Source organism: Nicotiana sylvestris, chromosome 5 (assembly GCF_000393655.2).
Source record: "Nicotiana sylvestris chromosome 5, ASM39365v2, whole genome shotgun sequence".
In the NCBI taxonomy this organism is placed as follows: domain Eukaryota; kingdom Viridiplantae; phylum Streptophyta; class Magnoliopsida; order Solanales; family Solanaceae; genus Nicotiana; species Nicotiana sylvestris.
Genome location: NC_091061.1, coordinates 151,178,259 through 151,197,935, shown reverse-complemented (window position 1 = coordinate 151,197,935; position 19,677 = coordinate 151,178,259). Strand labels below are relative to the sequence as shown.

The window sequence follows — 19,677 nt, the reverse complement described above, 5'->3', positions numbered from 1 at the left end:
CTGTCTATATATCTGAAAGATGTCACAAAACCTCCAAATCATGGTTTAATATGATACTGATTTGATTAATGAGATCCAGAGAGAAAAAATAGTGCCAGGAGCATGAGAGATATTCTTTTGAGATGCAATGTTGAAACTCTGACTATCGCAACTGCTGAATTTAATATTCAGTAGTCCAAAATAGAAGGACTAGGAATATAAAATAGGAGTTAGTTTAGGATTGAAATAATCAGGTGTCGAAAGTTAGTAAAGCAAGTCTTGAACAACAATAAATATTTCAAAACAGAAACAAACATATATATGGTTCAGTCAATTTGACCTATATCCATTGGCGGAGATAGCAATCCACTATATAAAAGAAAGTACAAAATATCGAAAGAACAACCTCACAACGAAGCAAACACAAGTGACACACTAATACTTGTCCCAAAAAGTTCTCCCACTAAATAAGACTCTCAAACCTCATTGTGGATGATGCTAAATAAGAAGAAAGAATCCTCAATTTATAAAAGTCCAAACCTTTTTTTCCAAAAAAAAGACTAGCCAAATTTATAATTTCCTTGTACAAGAAGGAAAATCCAATTATGGTAAATATATTGCTCTTTCCTTCAATAGATAGGAAAACGAAATATGGTAAGAAAATCTGATCACCCAACAAAGTCACGTAAATAAAACAGTAACAAACACAGAGAGTACAACACTTCACTACAGTGACATTTGCTGCTGCTTCCTTTTTTGGTCGTAATTGGGAAGAAAAGAACCGCACAAGCACAAGCGAGCAGTAACATGGAATTGGAAGGTGACAGAAAACAAGAAAACAGCATAATGGGAAGAACATATTTATTGGCGCGCTGTGGCACTTATGTATTGCTAGTTTCTACAGAGTAATGATTTAGATGGAATGTGGACACTAACAAAATGTTTAATACTTTGAGAAAATTTCGAATAACAACAGATTGAAGTTTTCAGGATAGTTCATGTTGGGAGTGCAAATAAAGTGTCACTTTGAATATTGATAAGAAAAAGAAGCTAAATATAAGATGTCGAGATACTTCTAATGGTGTGATGTATTTTGAGAAAAACCGTGCGGACTTGCCCAAAGCCGACGCCCCTCCAGTATTTGATCAGGTTAAGAGTGTCTTTGGACTGTCATAACCTTATAAATTGGTATCAAGGCTGATGATTTGGCTAGATGGGTATGCAGATGGCGGAGAGTAGCCCTCATTTTGCAGCCTGGTGGTCAAAATTTTGTGGCCAATTGCACAAAAATATAGTAACCGTCAGAAGTATGATGAATCATCATAAGACTTGCTCAAGAATTTCTGATCAACGTGCTTCAAAATTCTGACCGGAGACTATTTTTCATGATTTTTCTTACCGGGGTTAAAATTTAAACGGTGACACCAAATGATCCTATTTGTGTCGTTCTCCCCAAGAAGAACTCCGTGGGCTTTAATAACTATAAATACTCGGATTATGTGACTTGCACACAATGAATCTCCAAATAAGCCCATGAATCTTGGTGATCGATCATGTGGTACTTAGTTTGAGGAGAAAATCGTTAGTTGTGCGAACAAAATCTTACAATAGAAATTGATAATTACATATAAGTTGTAGAAATACCCCTCAAGATATGAGGTTTATTTGGGAAAATTGTGTATGCGTGGCTCAAAGCAAATAGTATCATGCCATGTTAAGAGTATCTTTGCATTGACTTAGCCCAACAATTCACGGCTTAACCGTTAAAGAAAGATGAGAGTAACAGCAAAGATGTCGAGTAAGATTTTGCCAGTGGTAACAAATGTTACAGAAATATCTAAGGTAACAGAACAAACATCTCCTATCCAAATTATTGTGGAGGTTCAGTGCAGGACAAAGTGAAGAAAATTAACGCCAAGTATGGCATGGAGAGGGAATGGTACATGCTAAGAATTTGTGTAACGAATTCTACAATTTGGTGAAGCTCAAAGTGGTGAGTGCAAAAAGATCAATTTTTTTGGAAGATAGATAGCTGGTTGGAAGTGCTCCTCTTAAAGACACTTCAACTGAACATTATGGTCTTGCAATTCGTAAAAAAGCTACCACTGCAGAGAGTAAAAACGGAAATGCTTGGGATACACGTTTTAGTAGAAGTTTACATGACTAGGAATTGTGAATAATACCAGTGGCGGAGCCAGAAGTTCATACAAGGGGATTCAAAAAAGTAAAAGAATGTCACGCCTAGTATTTGAACTAGCAATCTAAAGTAATTTTTGAATCCCTATGCCATCACACTATAAACTTTCCTTATGTCAAGGGAATTCAACAGTTTATATATAACAAAAAGGTATGTTGTTTTTCCCCTAGTTGCGCAGTAAAATTTTCCAGAAGGGATTCAATTTAACAGCCTTGGCTCCACCTACCTGGACTCCTGATAATTTTGTTAGAAATTAAAGCTAGAAGGCCTTTTAATGCAGAGAGGACAACCTCTGTTGTGATGTGACTGGCCTCCAGACGAGGCACTGCTAAAACCACCTAAAACACAGGGCCTCTTGGCCTCCAGCTCCTCTCGCTGGAGCCTTGGGGAAATGGTTTATGTGGAGAGCTAGAAGGCTTTCCAATAGTAGAAATGGAAATGCTTGGGACATATGTTTAGAAGTTTACATGACTAGGAATTGAGAAGGGTAGTTCAATTTCGTCGAAAGATAGAAGAGACTCACCTGAACATTATGGTCTTGCAATTTGTAAGGCCACCAATGCCAAGAGTAGAAATGGAAATGCTTTGAGCATATGTTTAGAAGAAATCAGAATCTGATTCTCTTATGGAAGCAGATAAAGTAGACAAATTCTCATTAAAGTTATATTACAACATCCTAATCAGCACATACACAATAGAACTGATTTGGAATGGGAAATTAATAACAATAACAATCCCAGTGAAATCCCATACGTGGGGTCTGGAGAGGGTAAAGTGTACGCACCTTACTCCTACCTTATGACGATAGAGGGGTTGTTATCGAAAGACCCTCGACTCGAGAAAAGTGAAAATAAAGCAATAAACAAACAATAGCAACAACAAGGTAATAAGAGACGGAAGCAAATGGTACAACGTGCAATAACAAAGATCTAAGAATACGACACTATCAGAAATTAGCCAATCCTACTGGAAATAATGACACACCGTGTAATAGCAAGGGGCTATGAATAGGGATATACAAGACTAGTACTAATACTACTAGAGAGACTAGATGAAACTCTAGACTGTCTGTCAACCCACAACCCTAATCCTCAACCTCCACATCCTCCTATCGAGGGTCATGTCCTCGATAAGCTAAAGTATAGTCATGTCCTGCCTAATCACCTCACCCTATTACTTCTTAGGCCTTCCTCTACCCCTCCTCTTACCTGCCATGGTCAATCTCTCACACCTCCTAACCGGAGCATCAGGGTCTCTCCTCTTCACATGTCCGAACCATCTCAGCCTCGATTCCGGCAACTTATCTTCTACAAGAGTCACGCCTACCTTGTCTCGGATATATTCATTCCTAATCTTATCTCTCTTTGTATGTTCACACATCCATCTCAACATCCTCATTTTCGTTACTTTCAACTTCTGGATATGAGATTTCTTGACTGGCCAATACTCGGCTTTATACAATATGGTCGGTCCAACTACCGCTTTATAGAACTTATCCTTAAGTCTAGGCGACACATTCTTGTCACACAAAATACCATAAGTGAGCCTCATTTTCATCCATCCCGCTCCAATACAATGTGTGATATCCTCGTCGATCTCCTTGTTACCATGTATCATAAACCCAAGATATTTGAAACTATCTCTCTTGGGGATGACTTATGAATCAAGCTTCACGTCTACTTCAGCTTCATGTACTCCAACACTAAACTTACACTACAAGTATTCTGTTTTTGTCCTGCTCAACTTGAAACCTTTAGACTTCAGGGTCTATCTCCCCACCTCTAGCTTAGCATTAACCCCACAACGTGTCTCGTCAATCAGCACTATGTCATCTGCAATAAGATATACCATGGCATCTCTCCTCGAATATGTCGCGTCAACACATCCATTGTCGGGGCAAATAAAAATGGGCTAAGAGTTGATCCTTGATACAACCCCATCACTACTGGGAAATAATCCGAGTCTCCTCCCACAGTCCTCACTCGAATATCAGCTCTATCGTACATGGACTGGGAAATTAATCCAGAGAGGTAAAGCACCAGTAAAGGTGACCTGCTTTACTTGGATAACCACATGTGAAGCATGATAAGGGGCTTCAATACATGCATTAGATGTTACACGTGCAGAAGCTGCGATGAGAACTTGAGGTATCAGTTTCTACATTGTCATTCAGTTGGCCATTATAGTATCTGGTCTTGAACATTTTTGGTATGCAATAGTGATGCCTAAGATTGTTAATGGCATCCTAGAAAGTTTGACAGAGACAGAGGATAAGGAAATGACTGGGATCAGTATGGTCACAGTACCCTCAATCCACTATGTACCAACGGAAGAAATAAATTACAGGCGCTCTGATATCGATGGACTTTGCTGATCTACGATTCTCATAAGGAAATCTAATCCTGAGTAACTTGTCAATGTCCACCTGGTGCTGGTTTTGTAAATAATTTAATTTTATTAGGAAAAACATCTGTGCTTGTAGAATCAGCAGCATTCAAAAGGTAACCAGCCAAAGATGCCTTTACATTAACCAAAAATGGTCAAGAAAGGACAATAAAAGAAAGAAGCACCTCTAAAACTCTGTAAAAGAGCCATTTTTTGTTCAAAGCAATTTTATAAGATTAAGGTCTACATATGTCATTGTATAACTGAAAATCACAACGTTACCTAGCAACTTAAATCTCCAAAACTTTCCGGACTCTGACCGGAATTTTCTCTGCTGTGGTGTATCTATCTCAATCTAAATGGCCACCATTTCAGCTCTACACATTGATAAATCAAGAAAAGGAAAAAGGGGAAAAATGCTTTAATCTGAACTAGTTGTATAGGTATGAAGAAGAAAGAATCTCCTGATCCTAGGCTCACTAGAAAAGCTACATAAGGTAAAATTTAAACAAAATGATGTGTTGGATATTCATGCTCATATCCATTGTAATCATAGTACAGCCGCTCTCCTTTAGCTATATCACGAACCGCAACCAAAAGAACGCGGCATTCACCATTTACATTGTATCTCACACATTTCAGGTTCTGCTTCTTCTTACCTTCCCTGCAAAAATTGGAATAGTCTCAAGAACATAGGCTGGTTAAAATTCTTATAAGATTTCTCGACATGATATGGTGGTTCAGCATATCACAGAAAGCAAAGAATTTAGAAAGCCAAGACATATGGTGGAGAAAAGATGGAGACAATGATTGAGCTTAAGGAGGTTAGGTTGAGCTACTGGCTTACGGTGTATGGTTATTTATGCCATTAATGAACCGAGTAATGTTTCCACGCTTATCAGGGCAGATAACGAGACTTCTTGATGGGTCACTTGCTAAAAGAAGGGTCATCATGCTATCACAATCGTCCTCCTGCCGATTCCTGATATAATCCACGTCACCTGTGTATTCTGCTATTATTGTCAGGTCCTTTATAGGCCCATCAGCTTCTACAGTGTAGCTGCATTAATAAGACAACGTTTACATTCCATGTGCAAATACAAAACAAACAGACAAGAAATGCACGAATAAACTAAGTTAACCAGGCGTACCCTTCACGAGAATCAAAAACTACCATGATAGGAGGCCATTCGCCTCTTTTGCACATAGCTCTGCACTGCTCCAGGGTTTCAGTATCTTCTTTTGAGAGAACCTGATACAAGAGGAAAACATTGCATACTGAAGTATCATCTAACACATTTATAACATTCAAAGAGCTATAGAATAGGCCGACCGACTATAGGACTGAGAGCAAACCTGCATTCCACCGCTTTCAAACTTAGCACAGTTAGCAGATCTAGGAGCCATATCAGGCATGTAAGTGAGCTCATCGCTGAATTCCATATTGAGAGCTGTCAGTGCAGAAGCAAGAGATGTCATTTGAACTAGCCTCCTGCGAGGATCTTCTGTTGGAGTAAATGGCAATATCCTTCTGCGTCTCTTGTGGAAAACTAGTGAGCAGCGCCTCCGACGTTTTCTGCTATCTATTGACAATGTAAACAGGGAATTATGGAAAATAATAAACTAACAATACCTTTTAAAAGTATGAGTAAAAAAATTCACTGGCTTGCAATGGATTACAAGGATTTCTTAGCAAAGTATATATACGGACACCTCTGAGATTAGAAAACAAATCTGCTTGCAATTATCTTCTACACAAGTCATTAATTTAGATTCTCCGAAACAGAATGACGAAAAACGCAGCATTATAACATGAAATCATGAAAAGAAGAAAAACAAAAGGGAGTACAAGTGTAACTCATCTTAGTTTCGAAAGGAATATCTGTACATAGATCTTCATAGACAAGTGACATAAGAACAGCTTTGACATTATTTGCTAAAAATGGTCTAGGATTTATAGCAATCTAAATGAAAATGGTCTAGTATAGGATATATATCTAATTGGATAACACTAATTAGCGAAGGGGAGCCTTGGCACAGTGGTGAAAGTTGCTACCATGTGACCAAGGTCACAGTTCAAGTTGTGGAAACAGCATCTCGAAGAAATGCAAGGTAAGAGTGCGTACATAAGACCTAATGTGGTCAGGCCCTTACCCGAACCCCATGTATAGTGGAAGCTCAATGCACTGGGCTGCCCCTTCTTTCGGATAACATCACTTAGCAATAAGACAACCAAGGAAAAAATGAAGTGCAGCACTGACAAATGGCTCTTTACTGAATTGAAGCATCAGTGAATTGACAAGAATATGTTCATATGTTAACAAGCAATTTCTGAGGTAACCACTGCTAAGTGCTACCACAGTATATATTAACTGAAATATGCAAATCATCCTTTTGTTAATAAGGATAGATCATCCTAAATAAATTTGGCAAGTACTGGCATGAATGCTTTCCGCAAGCATAGTACCTACCTCATACATGAGTGGTTTGGTTAAAGCAAATATTAATCAACAGCCAACTAAGCCTCAATCCAAACTAGTTGCCGGATGTGGAGAAAACAGAATGCTCTACAGACAAGCACATACCATATTTGTCTGATCAGTGCAGAAAGTTGATCAAACAACATGGTCACTGAGACAGGTTAAACTTCTTTCATATGTGCACAAGTATAACTATCACAATGGCAACAGTCATGTTTTAGACATTAGAACATCTAAGAAAGTAATCTTTTGTCAATAAAACCTCTTTTTGATTGAAATTTTTGTTCTGAAAGCAGAAACCTCCTTTGTTCAAAATCCCTTTTACGCACTAAGCAAAATAATGAATAGATTGAGATAAAACTGACCAACCTTAATGCCCAGGAAACTACTAAAGAAAATACAAGCATGGTTATGATGTTGTAATGTGTTAGCTTTATGTGTTATTCAATTCAAAGGAATAACTTAAGAGAAGAACAATAACTTATGGTCACCTCAAAATAATTCAGAGATTACTCTTTCATTACTTCTTTTGCAAATCGCTTTAGATTATCAAATGATATCAGACAAAAGTTATACTGCAAAGACAGAAAGACAATTATTAGCAAAAGTTCATTTGATCAAAATGATAAGCTAACTGTAGGATTTTGATTCCACCATCAAATTTTGAGATAATCAATGTTGAATCTATACGTTATGCACACTTAGCTCATCGATCCACCAACTCGAAACTAAAAACAGAAACAAAAGAGAATATTCCAAAAACTTTAGTCCGTATCAAAAGAGCAAGTGGGAAACAAAATCTAGCAATCAAAACATAAATTACATCAATTGGAAAAGATAACAAACTTTTATTACTATATAATGGGATGATTTGCACTTCCCTCTCTAGGTTTAAGTGTGAGAGATTCATGTCCTCCTCCACACCCTCCTTTTGAGTAGGCTTTTTTTAGTAATAGAATAATCGCAGCTCACGTTTAAGTTTGGAGGGTTTAGTTTCCAAAACTAGCTGGATCGGCTATATGAATCCTTTGTCTCCATACTCTAAAGACAAACTTAGTATTACAAACATACATCAACGTCAACCAATCCGCTTTAAACAAAACTACATAGACATCAACGTATAACAAAAGTACATAGACATCAACCAAAATACCACATTCGATCATGATCTCCATCGTGTTTACGTAACGTATCCCGATATAAAAATTACAACTTTTCATTTACCTTGAGCAGATGTACATTTTACCATCACTTCACTGCCTTTCTGAATCCCAAAGAAATCAACTATCTTCTTTTGTGAAAAACCTAAAAACCCATAAAAACGAAAGTAAACAAATAATCCATTTTATCACTTGCTTGATCACACAGTTGCACTTATACATGATACATCAAAAACAGAATCATGCATACAAACACATTATTTATTTGATTCAGTTTTTTAAAAATCATCTTTTTACTTTTGTTTTTGTTTTTTCGGTTCGTACTTTTGATTGTGCGATTTTGATCACCAGAGCAATGAGGACAATGCCAGGGTCCAATTGGAACGCGAACTACAATAGGCCGAAGGCATAACATATGAAACCCTTTGTTACATTTGTCACACAGTAACAGCTCCTCCGGCCTTTCCCCTGAGCCACATTGCTCGCACACAACATCCTCGCCGTCGTTGCCATCGTCTTCGCTGTCGTCGTCCGGCGGCAACTCCACGCGCTTCGCCACTCTCATGATCTCTTCCATCGACCTGAATTTCTTCGGTGGCGGCGATACCGATAACCTCGGCCGCGGACGACGTCGCCGGCGGTAGCTTTCCGATGAGTCAGCTGAAGGACGGACCTTCCTTTGAGCTACCGGCCTCGGTAACGCCACCGGCGACGCCGAGCTCGGTGGAGCCATTGATAATTAGCGGCGAAATGGGGACACTGCTGGAAATAAATTATTTTTCGAGGGTGAATGGGAATGAGAAACGATAGAGTCGTTAATTTTCAATTTCGAATTTCATTTTTCTGTTTAATTTAAACAGTGTGAGGCCATTTTTTGTTTTCTTTTTATCTTTTGTTGCAGAGAGTGTTGTAAGAAAAGGAGAATCGAAAATGGAAAAGAAGGAAAGAGACGATACCCACCCACCCACGCAAACCACCCCACCCTTAGAACCCCTAGGGGTAGGAGAAGGGTTGCGGGAAATTAGGTGTGACACTGAATGACGTGGCGGGAGGTGATTGATAAGGGCTAATGTGCACCGTCCCAGCGCACGGAATTTAATGTGGGCATTGTGCCGTGTTTCTAGTTTAAAACACTATTTAGCCGTTAAATGGGGCTTTGCTTTAGGCATTAGAAGAAACAACTGGGTAAGACTGACAGTTTTTGACATTTATTTGGGGGCTGAATGTAATTTGAGTAACTTCTGTTGTATTACTTGTGAAGTTCTGAGAAAATTGAACTGCAATGCAAATTGTACATCGAAATTTTGGTCGCATTTAAATTGTGTTATATTTTCTAATTTCTTTTTTCTTTCTTGTTATAGCTTATATGTCCAAGTATATAAAGTTTTGAAATTCATCTTCACTTCATCGTATGATAAAACGGAATAAAGATGAAGGAAAGATGACTAACGCTGCATCTTACATCTCATGAATTTAAGGTAGGAGTCGCACTACGGATATAGATTCGATTCATCTTGCATATATATTGTTAGATTATTTTAAATGTTAGCGAGATTTATTACGTAAAAAAAGAAATTTGACTTCGGATTTTAGTAATACTATTTTTTGGTAAGAAATTTAACTTCTGATTTAAGTAATATACTATTTTTTGCGTAAGTAATTTGATTATTATTTTATTTTTATTTAGCAATACAGATTATGAATTAATTAGTTTTTACTTAGAATCAAATAAAAATCTATTTATGTGGAGAGAAGTCAATAGAAGCAATCATCGATAATAATTTCAATATCCTCCTTCTTAGGTTATAGTATTAACTTGTGTTAATAGTGAAAAATTCTTTTTTATAAAACTAGTTATATGATACGCGTGTTGTGCGTGTATCCCGTCTTAATAAGTATATATTTTCAAAAAAAAATCACATAAATACTATGTTAACTAATTACGTTTGAGTTATTAAATAAGTTTAAGAAAAAAGTGTGAGTTACTGAAAATGATAATTATTGATTATAGTTAGCAACTCAATAATTGAAGAAATGGTAAAAATAGAAGAAGTCCTCAATTATCTTAGTCAATATTTTAAGCAAAATGTGAATTATTATATTTCTTTAATACATAAGAATTATTCTAAAAATTATAAAAAAAAAACTAAAAAAAATTGAGATTTTGGCCGAAATAAAAATGTACTTGTTGAATATGTGAATGTAAAATTTAATTATTAATACAAAAATGTGTGAATGCAAAATTTAACTACTAATATAAATGTGTGAATGTAAAATTCAACTACTATAAAAAAAATTGCTCGAAGAATAACCTGAAAGTCCTTAATTTATAGTTGTTGCTCGAACAAGGCAAAGTTTTGATGATGAAAACGTAGAATTGTAGCTCTTTTATAAAAAAAAAATTGTATATAATTTGAACACTTCAACTTGATAGAATAAATACTAATAAACACATTTGACCATTGACCAAACTTATGTGGAAGTGGCACAACTGAAATGGCTAAATTGTGTGCAAATCACGCTGCCAAGGCGCATGAACAGTTTTATTTTTATTAAAAAAATATTAGAAATAGAATAAAATATAAATAAGAAAGAAAAAAGAAAAAGAAAAAAAGACCTTTCTCTTTCCCCTTATCTTTTCCCCTCCCCTCCCACCTCTCTCATCTTCCCAAGCGAACTCCTCCATTCTGTAATTTTTTTTCATTTTCTACCATTCATGTAAAGTATTGCACAAGGGCTGGAAGCATTGCACATTTGATCAATCATTCATGTGAAGTATGCAAAATCCTCCTTTATCTATTTCCCTATTCTTTTAATGATTTTATTCTCTTGGGGGTAAATGTTTCTTTCCACATTTTAGCGGGCCCCGAATTAGATGGTGAAACCCCGACTGCTGTTGCTGCCAGAGAAACCACCTCTTCGGTTAAAGCAACAGCCAGAGTAGTCGTTTCTTGACTGGAACTCGAAGTCGCAATTTTTGCCTTTGCAAGTGAAATTTCATCTTCAGATTCAGCAAGAAGAGCAATGGTGAAGCCCAGAGGAGCGGACCCACCTTCGGGAACAATAATAGTAGCTAAATAACCATCGTAAAAAGATTCAACATCCATGTCAGTTTTATCTGATTCAACAACAAGAACTGCTTCACCTTTAGCAAGTTTATCCCCTTCAGTTTTGACCCAACTGACAATCTTGCCTTCAGTCATAGTAGAACTGAGTGCAGGCATGAAAATTTCACGGATCTTGGATTCTATTACATGGATTCTACGTAAATGGGTGGCGGTGAAGATGGAAGCACGTCGGAGGGTGAATGGGGTGGTGGGGATGAAGGTGGAGAAAAAAAAAGAGAAAGAAAAAGAAATTAAAGATTTTAAAGATTAAATTTTTTTCTAATAATATAGGACCCACAAATCCACATGTCATATAATAAAGACCAAATATGTGACATGGCATTCATGTCAGAGCGATTGGCGAACAAGTTCAATAGAAAGTATTTATTAGTATTCATTCCGTCAAGTTGAAGTGTTCAAATGGGGAAAATATAAGTTTATGTATCGGCTTTACAAACCGATACAAGTTTAAGTGGTCAGGAAGCCATTACACCTTTGATATATGATGCAGATTTTAAAAGGCCAAATACATAGACAGATACTGGAACTTGGCACCGATTTTCACGTGGACACGTAAAGTTTGGCTCTTTCCTATCAGGCACGCGAACATCCTCCCATGTATGCCAATTAAGCACAGACTGCTGACTTGTAATATGGCGTGCTTTAAGCAAAAATAGGCGCGTGAAGGTTGATTTTTTTGCTGACGTGGAGGATTCCAATGGTAAAAAAGCGGATTCTTTTTAATCCCTTCCCCTAACCCGAAAATCTATCGTATTTTCCCCCCAAAAAAACCCTAGGTCGTCTCTAAAATAGAATATCAAAGATCTAAGCTAAAATTTCTCAATATCTTTCTCTTATTTCATACCAGTAACTGAAGCCTCGAACAAGTAAATGATTTTCTTCTATTTCTTTTTTCCTTTTCTCTTTATTAGCAGTGGATTTTCTTCTATTTTTTCTTTCTTTTTTCTTTAGTGACTCGATGTAATTGGCAGTGAATTCGTCTGGTTCTATTCACAAAGGACAATGAATTCGCTAAATGGACCGATTATTTGTCACTGTAGGATCAATGCTCTATTGAAAACATCATGGTCAGAGAGAAACCGAGGTCGTCGATTTTATCGCTGCAGAATTGATGAAGTAAGCACATGAATTTATCGTCGTTGTTAAATTGTTCTTATTAGTTGCTAATTTTACAAATTGTATCTTTTTTTGGTCTATTTTTTGCAGGAGAAAGGTGGATGCAAATTTTTTATGTGGTATGAACCTCAATTTCCAGTTCAAGCTACAAGGGTGATAAGGGGGTTGTTGAAGAAGGTCAAAAAGAATGATGCAACTGAACTTAATGCTAAAAGGTGGAAAAAATATTGCTTGCTGTTAGTTATGATATTTATATTGTGGGTTTGGAATGGTATTACTGGTTGATCGTATTAGTAACAACACACTGTATTTATTATGCTCGTCCGCCTTATTTTGCTGAAGAAGAAGTACAAAAGAACAAGCATGAACTTTGTAATAGTACTAAAACTATCTCTACTGATGTTTGCACTTACCTAGCAAGTATGGGCAATAGTAATGCCCTAAAGATTATGTCCTCCTCTTGTAATTTGTTTTAAGAAATATAAGTATCGTACTTTTATGTTAAAAAAACACATTGTATTAGGTATCACTGGTTGTAATTGGGACATAAATTGTACCCAAATTTTGGACTATGTATTCAATCAATGATAATGGTATTTTGGGGTGTACTTTACATTGCTTATACTATTTTTGACTGCTGCAAGAATTGCATAGATGATATTGATAAATGATGCCAACACAAGACCATCGTATAATATTGGCCAAATGAAAACTTATATATATATATATATATATATATATATATATATATATATATATATATATATATATATATATATATATATATATATAAGATAAAGCTCATAAAAAGCTACAAAATAAGTTGTTCATGATGCCAATATAAGATCAAAATACAAAAGCTAAAGCACAGGCTGTCCTTGAAGCCAATATAAAAACTAAACCAAAGGCTAATCATGTATCCACCAATACAATACCACAAGGCCATACCAAAATAAAGTTGTTTTTCAAGAAGTCATTACTACATGTCCAAATAATTAACTAAATAAGTACCTAAACCATATTAAACAATGAAGTCACTTGGTTCCACTCCTTTGGCTTGACAGAAAAGATGAGGATGTGCCTTCTTGACTGGAAGTCTTTGTGTTCCTTGATGTACTCATCCGTTAGAGTTGGTGTCATGACCCAAAATCCACTAAGGGTCGCGATGGCGCCGGACACCCTGTTAGGCAAGCCAACCATCAATACTTAATTAAAATTCTCGTTTTGAAAATTTTGAAATCATGATTTTTCTTGAATTTAAGAGTAAAAGATGGACTTTACAGAATAAATAATAATATTTTTAACAATTTCAATACTGAATAACCCATAATCATCCTAAAATCCGGTGTCACAAGTGCATGAGCAGTTTCTAAGAAATAATGTAAAATAATGACTGTCCGGAATATAAATTGGACAGAGAAGAAAATACAGTACAGTACTCTGAAAGAGACTTTGTTGGTTGCGGGTCGTCTCGAGAGGTGCAACTCACCTAAGTCTCCGTATCAATCATGCCGCTACACCCGACTAGGCTACTAGACATACATGTGCATGTGCAACAAAAATGCACAGCAAGTGTTGTATGAGTACAAAAACAACGTGTACCCAGTAAGTATCCCGTCCAACCTCGAAGAAGTAGTGACGAGAGGTCGAATTTGACACTTACTAGTGGTCCAATAATAATGTATTAATAATGTGAATAATCATGGATTTATTAGAAACGACAGTAAACTCAAGTAAATCAAGAAAACAAGTAAACAATCCTTTTTATATTAGGAAGTCTCCAAATTCATATTCCATTGTTTATCAATTTATCTCGGACCAGGGAGGCAATATTATTTTTTGTAAATCTCAAGCAAGAATTACAAGCATGCGCAAATCATGCCAAGATCATACGACCCGATCCAACATAAATGTAAAATGTGCACTGCCGAGGGTCGAACGGCGTGAACCATAGATGCATCTATTACCCCACTCGCGAATCATACATGCGACACGGTCAAATATAAATAATTAAGTTACCCCGCTCGCGAATCATACATGCGACGCAGGTACTTATAGATACACATTTTCAAACAATCAATTAAAAATTCATCAGGAAACATTTATCCAAGCAAAAGCCAATTCTCTTTTAACGATTTAAGAAAATGAAGTTTAATCCCTTTTAAAAAAAAAATTCTTTTACTAATTCGATATGATTTAAGTAATTTAAGTTGTCAATAAGATTATACATAGTTTAGGTATAACATGCTTTTGGGTCCTAGACTACCCGGACTTAAGCACAATAGTAGCTACGCATGGACTCTCGTCACCTTGTGCGTACGTAGCCCCCCCAAATAGAAGCACATAACCAATTATTTCACCTATGGGGACAATTCCCTCTTACAAGGTTAGAAAGGAGACTTACCTTGCTTCGAAGTTCCATAGTCGGCTCCCAAGCCTTTCAAACAACTCGACCGATGCCCAACGCTCCAAAACTCACTTTTGCTTTATTAACATTCACAAGCTTTAAATCCTCCTCCGACATTGTAACATTGAGTAAAATGCTCATACGCCACCAACAAATTGATATCTACAATTACAATCAAAATATGACTCAAAAATATTTATCAATATCCATCTATGGCTCACAAGTTGGCTACAAGCCTTCGGCTCAAATCGTCTAATTAATTCTAGCACACTCTACTCTTATTATTTAATACCCATTTGAAGTCATCAACAATACTACATTAATTCTCCAACACCGCCAAATTACTATTCATTGTTTTCCTTAACCAACATTTCCAAAACATTCAATTTAGTGATTACTTAGTTGAAAACTTCCAACTAAGCTAGAAAATGATTCTATAAGTTCATTGCATCCTTTAATTTCATTTCTAATAACACTATTTATCTTTCCCTAATTTTCTCAAGAACACTATTCATGCTATGAACTAGGGATTATGAAATCAATTATCCGACCATAACAACTTGAAACAAATATTAGAATTACTCTCACCGACTTATAAAAAATGAGCTTGAAGCATTAAAATTACCTTCTTGAAGTTTTTCCTTAAAAATCCAATGTTTGGAAAATTTGGTGTTCTTGAACAACTTGAAAGATTTCTATGGATTTCAAAGAATGAATGATGTTAATACTAGTGTTAATAGGATGTTATTAACTTAAAAATATCCACACAAAAAAAAACTCACCTTGTATTCTTAAGTAGTCCCCAAGGTCGAATCCACCATGAAAGAACCAATCCCTAGCTCAAGAAAGCCCCCAAAAATGACTGCTGCTCGACTGCCTTATATAGGCACAAGTGCTTCAGCGAGGTGTACCTTGCGTTGTGTAGGTTGTACCTCATATTACAAGTTTTTCGCTGCTGGACACCTTTTACTAAAACGTCCATAACTCCTTGTAGAAATATAAAAATAATGTACGGTTTAAAGAATTAGAAACTAGACTCGAAGTTATTTTATTTGATAGGTTGTCCACTATATAAATCCTTATACATTTTGAGATATAAGCTTCCAAAATTGGCTCCACGCATCAGAAATTTCTGGCGAAACTGCTTTACCAGCCTTTATTTAGTCGATCATAACTTTCTGTACAAATATCCAAATGATAAATGGTTTATCTTTCTGGAAACTAGAATGCAAGCGATATAACTTTTATGTTTTATAAATTTTTAGATTCCTTATAGAATGCAAGATATGAGCTCCCAAATTTAGCTCTACGATTGCACCAATGCTGTCCAAAAACAACTTCTGCAGCAGAAAAATGCAGCAGCTCCTATTGTCTGAAATCCATTCCGTTAACCTTCAGAAATCCACCCGAGGCCCTCGGAACCTTAACCAATTATACCAACATATCCCAAAATACAATACAAACTTAATCGAGGCTTCAAACCACTCCAAACAACTTCAAAATTATGAATCGCGCATCGAATCGAATTATGAGTTTTCAAATCTTCCAACTTTTATAGTTTGCACCGAAACATATCAAATCAATTCGGAATGACTTCAAATTTTGCACACAAGTTACATTCGACATTATGGACCTACTCCAACTTCCAGAATCGGAATCCGACCCCTATATCAAAAAGTCCACTCTCGGTCAAACTTCTCAAAAACCTTCAAATTTCTAACTTTCGCCAAATGACTCCAAAATGACCTACAGACCTCCAAATCCATTTCTGATTAAAGCTCCCAATACTAGAATCACTACACGGAGCTATTCCCAGACTCGGAATCCCTAACGGACATCGATAGTATTGAAATGCACTTCAACCCAAATTTATGAAATTCTTCTAAAATGCTAACTTTCACAATAAGCGCTGAAACACTCCCGATTCATCCAAAACCCGATCCGAACATACGCTCAAGTCTGAAATTATCATACGAGCCTGCTAGAACCTTTAAATCCCAATTCCAAGGTCGTTTACTCAAAAATTCAATCTTAGTCAATTCTTTCAACTTAAAGCTTCCGAAATGAGAATTCATTTTCCAAATCAACTCCAAACTTTCCGGAATTTGATTTCGACCATGCGTATAAGTCATAATACTTGAAGTGAAGCTGCTCATAGCCTCAAACTGCCGAATGACACGCTAAATCTCAAAACGACCGGTCAGGTCGTTACAGTTGGTTAGTTGTTACTGCTTGTCCGCCTTTCCGTTTTAGACCAGGCGGCTTAAATCCAATATCTATATTGGTTTCAGTTGTATTCTTCAGAGGTCTCCCATGTGATATCACTCTTTTAGATGGATTGCCTAGCTAAAAAATATTAATCACAGTTAATATGAAATATAAAATAACATTTGCTTCAAATAATTATTGCTTACATTCAAAATTGTTGTTCCACTCACAGTGTTTGTATATACCCCAAATTCTGCAGGTCTTGGCCTATTTTGTCCAATGTTAGAGGATGTACCTTCTTGACTGGTTTCAGATCCTAGAAGCAACTGTTGCAATGCTCCCTTTCTTAAGCCAATATCTCTCCCTCTTCCCCTTCCTACACTAGTGTTGGATTCCATCTAGTGACATCAGTTGTATCATCACAAATTGAAGATTGAGCAGGCTGTCTTTGCTGTCTTGGCTGAGTTGGCTGAGTTGGCTGATTTGGCTAACTTGGTTGCCCCATAGTAGGTTGCAATATTAACACCAAATAAATGATTGAGTATTAAATTATAAAATACTATTAAACTTAATTGGATAACAGATTACCTCTGTTTTGCAGGCTCTCTTATTGTTCCCTACTTGATGACATTATGAACATGTCATCTTCACCCCTTTCTTGGATATTTTGCCATACTTTGCTTTTTTGGGCTCATACTTTACCTTTCTCTTACATATTTTTGGTCTACCTGACATTGAGTTTGGCTCTGGAGACTCAATAACTGGATTGTTAGATTCTGGCCACATCTTCATATTGGGCATGGGTTGAAGATAATACTTGTAAGCCTTTAGGAATATTTCTTTTCTATACCAAAATTTGACATGTTGTTCTGGATCTTGTTCTAAGTGATAGTATGAACAAAGAGCATGTCGACATGGTATTCCCCTCAACATCCATGATCTACAAATGCAAGTCTTTGCCACCAGATTAACAATAAACCTCTTATCACCTTCTTCAATCTCAAAACTATCTTGTCCATTAAACCTTACTTTACATCTCCTAGACAATTCCTTGTTCTCCTCTAATATCATCCTTGCCATTGGTGAAATGCCGCTTATCCAAATCTCAACAAAGTTTCTCATGTCATTATTCCTATTCATTATTTTATGTCTAATTTCCTCCAACATTGTTATAATTGACTTATGTCTCGGTCCAACTATCCAAGAGTTAAAAGTTTCGCACATATTGTTCTCAACAACATTCCATTTAGAAAACTTACTAATGTAAGTCTTGCACCAATATTCTTTATAGTACTTCAATATGTCTTTTCACAGTTTAGGACTACCAAGTAAACTCAAAGAATGTAACTCTTCCCTGAACTATACCTCATATGTTGATTTAGAACATCCCTAGAATTAGTTTCTTCTTTCTTCACCTCTCCAGTTTTGAGCCCAGTTGGCCAAATATGTCTTGCACACATTCTGTGTTCAGCAAATGGTAGTAACTCTGCAAGTATTGGGACAATTCCCTACAATAACATGTAAAAACAGACCTAAAAATGAATGAAGTAGGAGTAAATGAAATAAAACAACAATTTAAAAATAGAAATGCATCACCTTTTGCATGTTTGACATAAGTGTTAAGCCAATTCCATCTCCCAGATCCAAATCTGATTTCAGTAAGTTAATGATCCATGTCCAAGAATGCTTGGTCTCTTGATCCACCACAGCCCATGCTATGGGAAACATTTGCTAATTTTCATTCTTTCCAATTGCCACCAATAATTCACCTTTGCATGGTCCTTTTAAAAAGCAGCCATAAAATTCAATAATCTTCATACATCCTTCTAACCAATCCTTCTTCAAAGCATCAAAACAGATGTAAAAATATACTAATAAATTCTTTCCAGGTACAATATTTGTATCTGTTCTGATCCACCAAGTACTCCCAGGATTAGTTTCCTTGATAATATCAGCATAATCACACAACCTTACAAATTTTATCTTCCAGTCCCCCATGAACTCTTGTATTCCCCTACACATAGCCCTAAAACAAATAGTTCTTCCAACATACATACCAATTTTATCTCTAATATGATCTTGTAACTCCCACCATTTTATACCATGTGTGGATATTATTTTTTTCCTAAATTTGTGAGCAATATATTTAGATGTGCACAACCTATTCTTGGTGTACTTGTTGCATTTGTGTTGTTGATAGTACCTCTTCACAATAAAGTCACCAGAATCTCTGTCTTTACTTGCATACAGTGTCCGTTTGCATCTGTCAGTTCTGCACTTCACAAGTACTCTATGACTCTCATTTGGTTTTAATCAGCTGTACATTGTACTCAATAGCATACTTATTCACTGCCTTCCTAAACTATATAGCATTTTCAAACACCATCCCAAGTTCAAAAACAGTAACTTCATATTTAAGATCATGTCTAATCTTTTTGCTTCTTCTAGCTGGTAAATCAACACCCCTTTCAGCTTCAACATCTACCTCATCCTCAGAATCATCACTTCCAAGGTCTGAACTACCGAGATGGTCCTTATCCCACCTAAATTCCCTGCATATTTGTCTCTCTTATTTATTCCAATGTCTTTAAACCCTTTATCTACCCCAGCTTATCTT

General features: G+C 36.3%; 2 protein-coding genes across 2 annotated transcripts; both read right to left on the bottom strand.

Moving 5' to 3' along the window:
• Positions 1-4,753: 4,753 nt before the first annotated feature.
• On the bottom strand, positions 4,754-9,174 carry LOC104233385 (probable Histone-lysine N-methyltransferase ATXR5). The gene is made up of 6 exons (XM_009786774.2): positions 8,526-9,174; positions 8,266-8,346; positions 5,918-6,144; positions 5,713-5,813; positions 5,409-5,621; positions 4,754-5,225 (listed from the first exon to the last, which is right to left on the bottom strand). The coding sequence occupies exons 1-6, from the start codon at positions 8,932-8,934 to the stop codon at positions 5,066-5,068; spliced, it is 1,191 nt and encodes a 396-aa protein (XP_009785076.1). The 5' UTR covers positions 8,935-9,174; the 3' UTR covers positions 4,754-5,065.
• A 1,831-nt stretch (positions 9,175-11,005) lies between these two features.
• Positions 11,006-11,404, bottom strand: LOC104233388 (dihydrolipoyllysine-residue acetyltransferase component 5 of pyruvate dehydrogenase complex, chloroplastic-like). The gene has a single exon (XM_009786776.2). It carries the CDS (start codon positions 11,402-11,404, stop codon positions 11,006-11,008), a length of 399 nt encoding a protein of 132 aa, XP_009785078.2.
• Positions 11,405-19,677: the final 8,273 nt, after the last annotated feature.

Bases quoted from the DNA above. Each gene is read 5' to 3' on its own strand.
- LOC104233385 (XM_009786774.2), bottom strand. From the start codon at position 8,934: ATGGCTCCACCGAGCTCGGCGTCGCCGGTGGCGTTACCGAGGCCGGTA. The intron at 6,145-8,265 runs GTAAATGAAAAG...CATTGTCAATAG, and splicing joins AAAATGTACATCTGCTCAAG to ATAGCAGAAAACGTCGGAGG. The intron at 5,226-5,408 runs GTAAGCCAGTAG...CAATTTTTGCAG, and splicing joins GGCATAAATAACCATACACC to GGAAGGTAAGAAGAAGCAGA.
- LOC104233388 (XM_009786776.2), bottom strand. From the start codon at position 11,404: ATGACTGAAGGCAAGATTGTCAGTTGGGTCAAAACTGAAGGGGATAAA.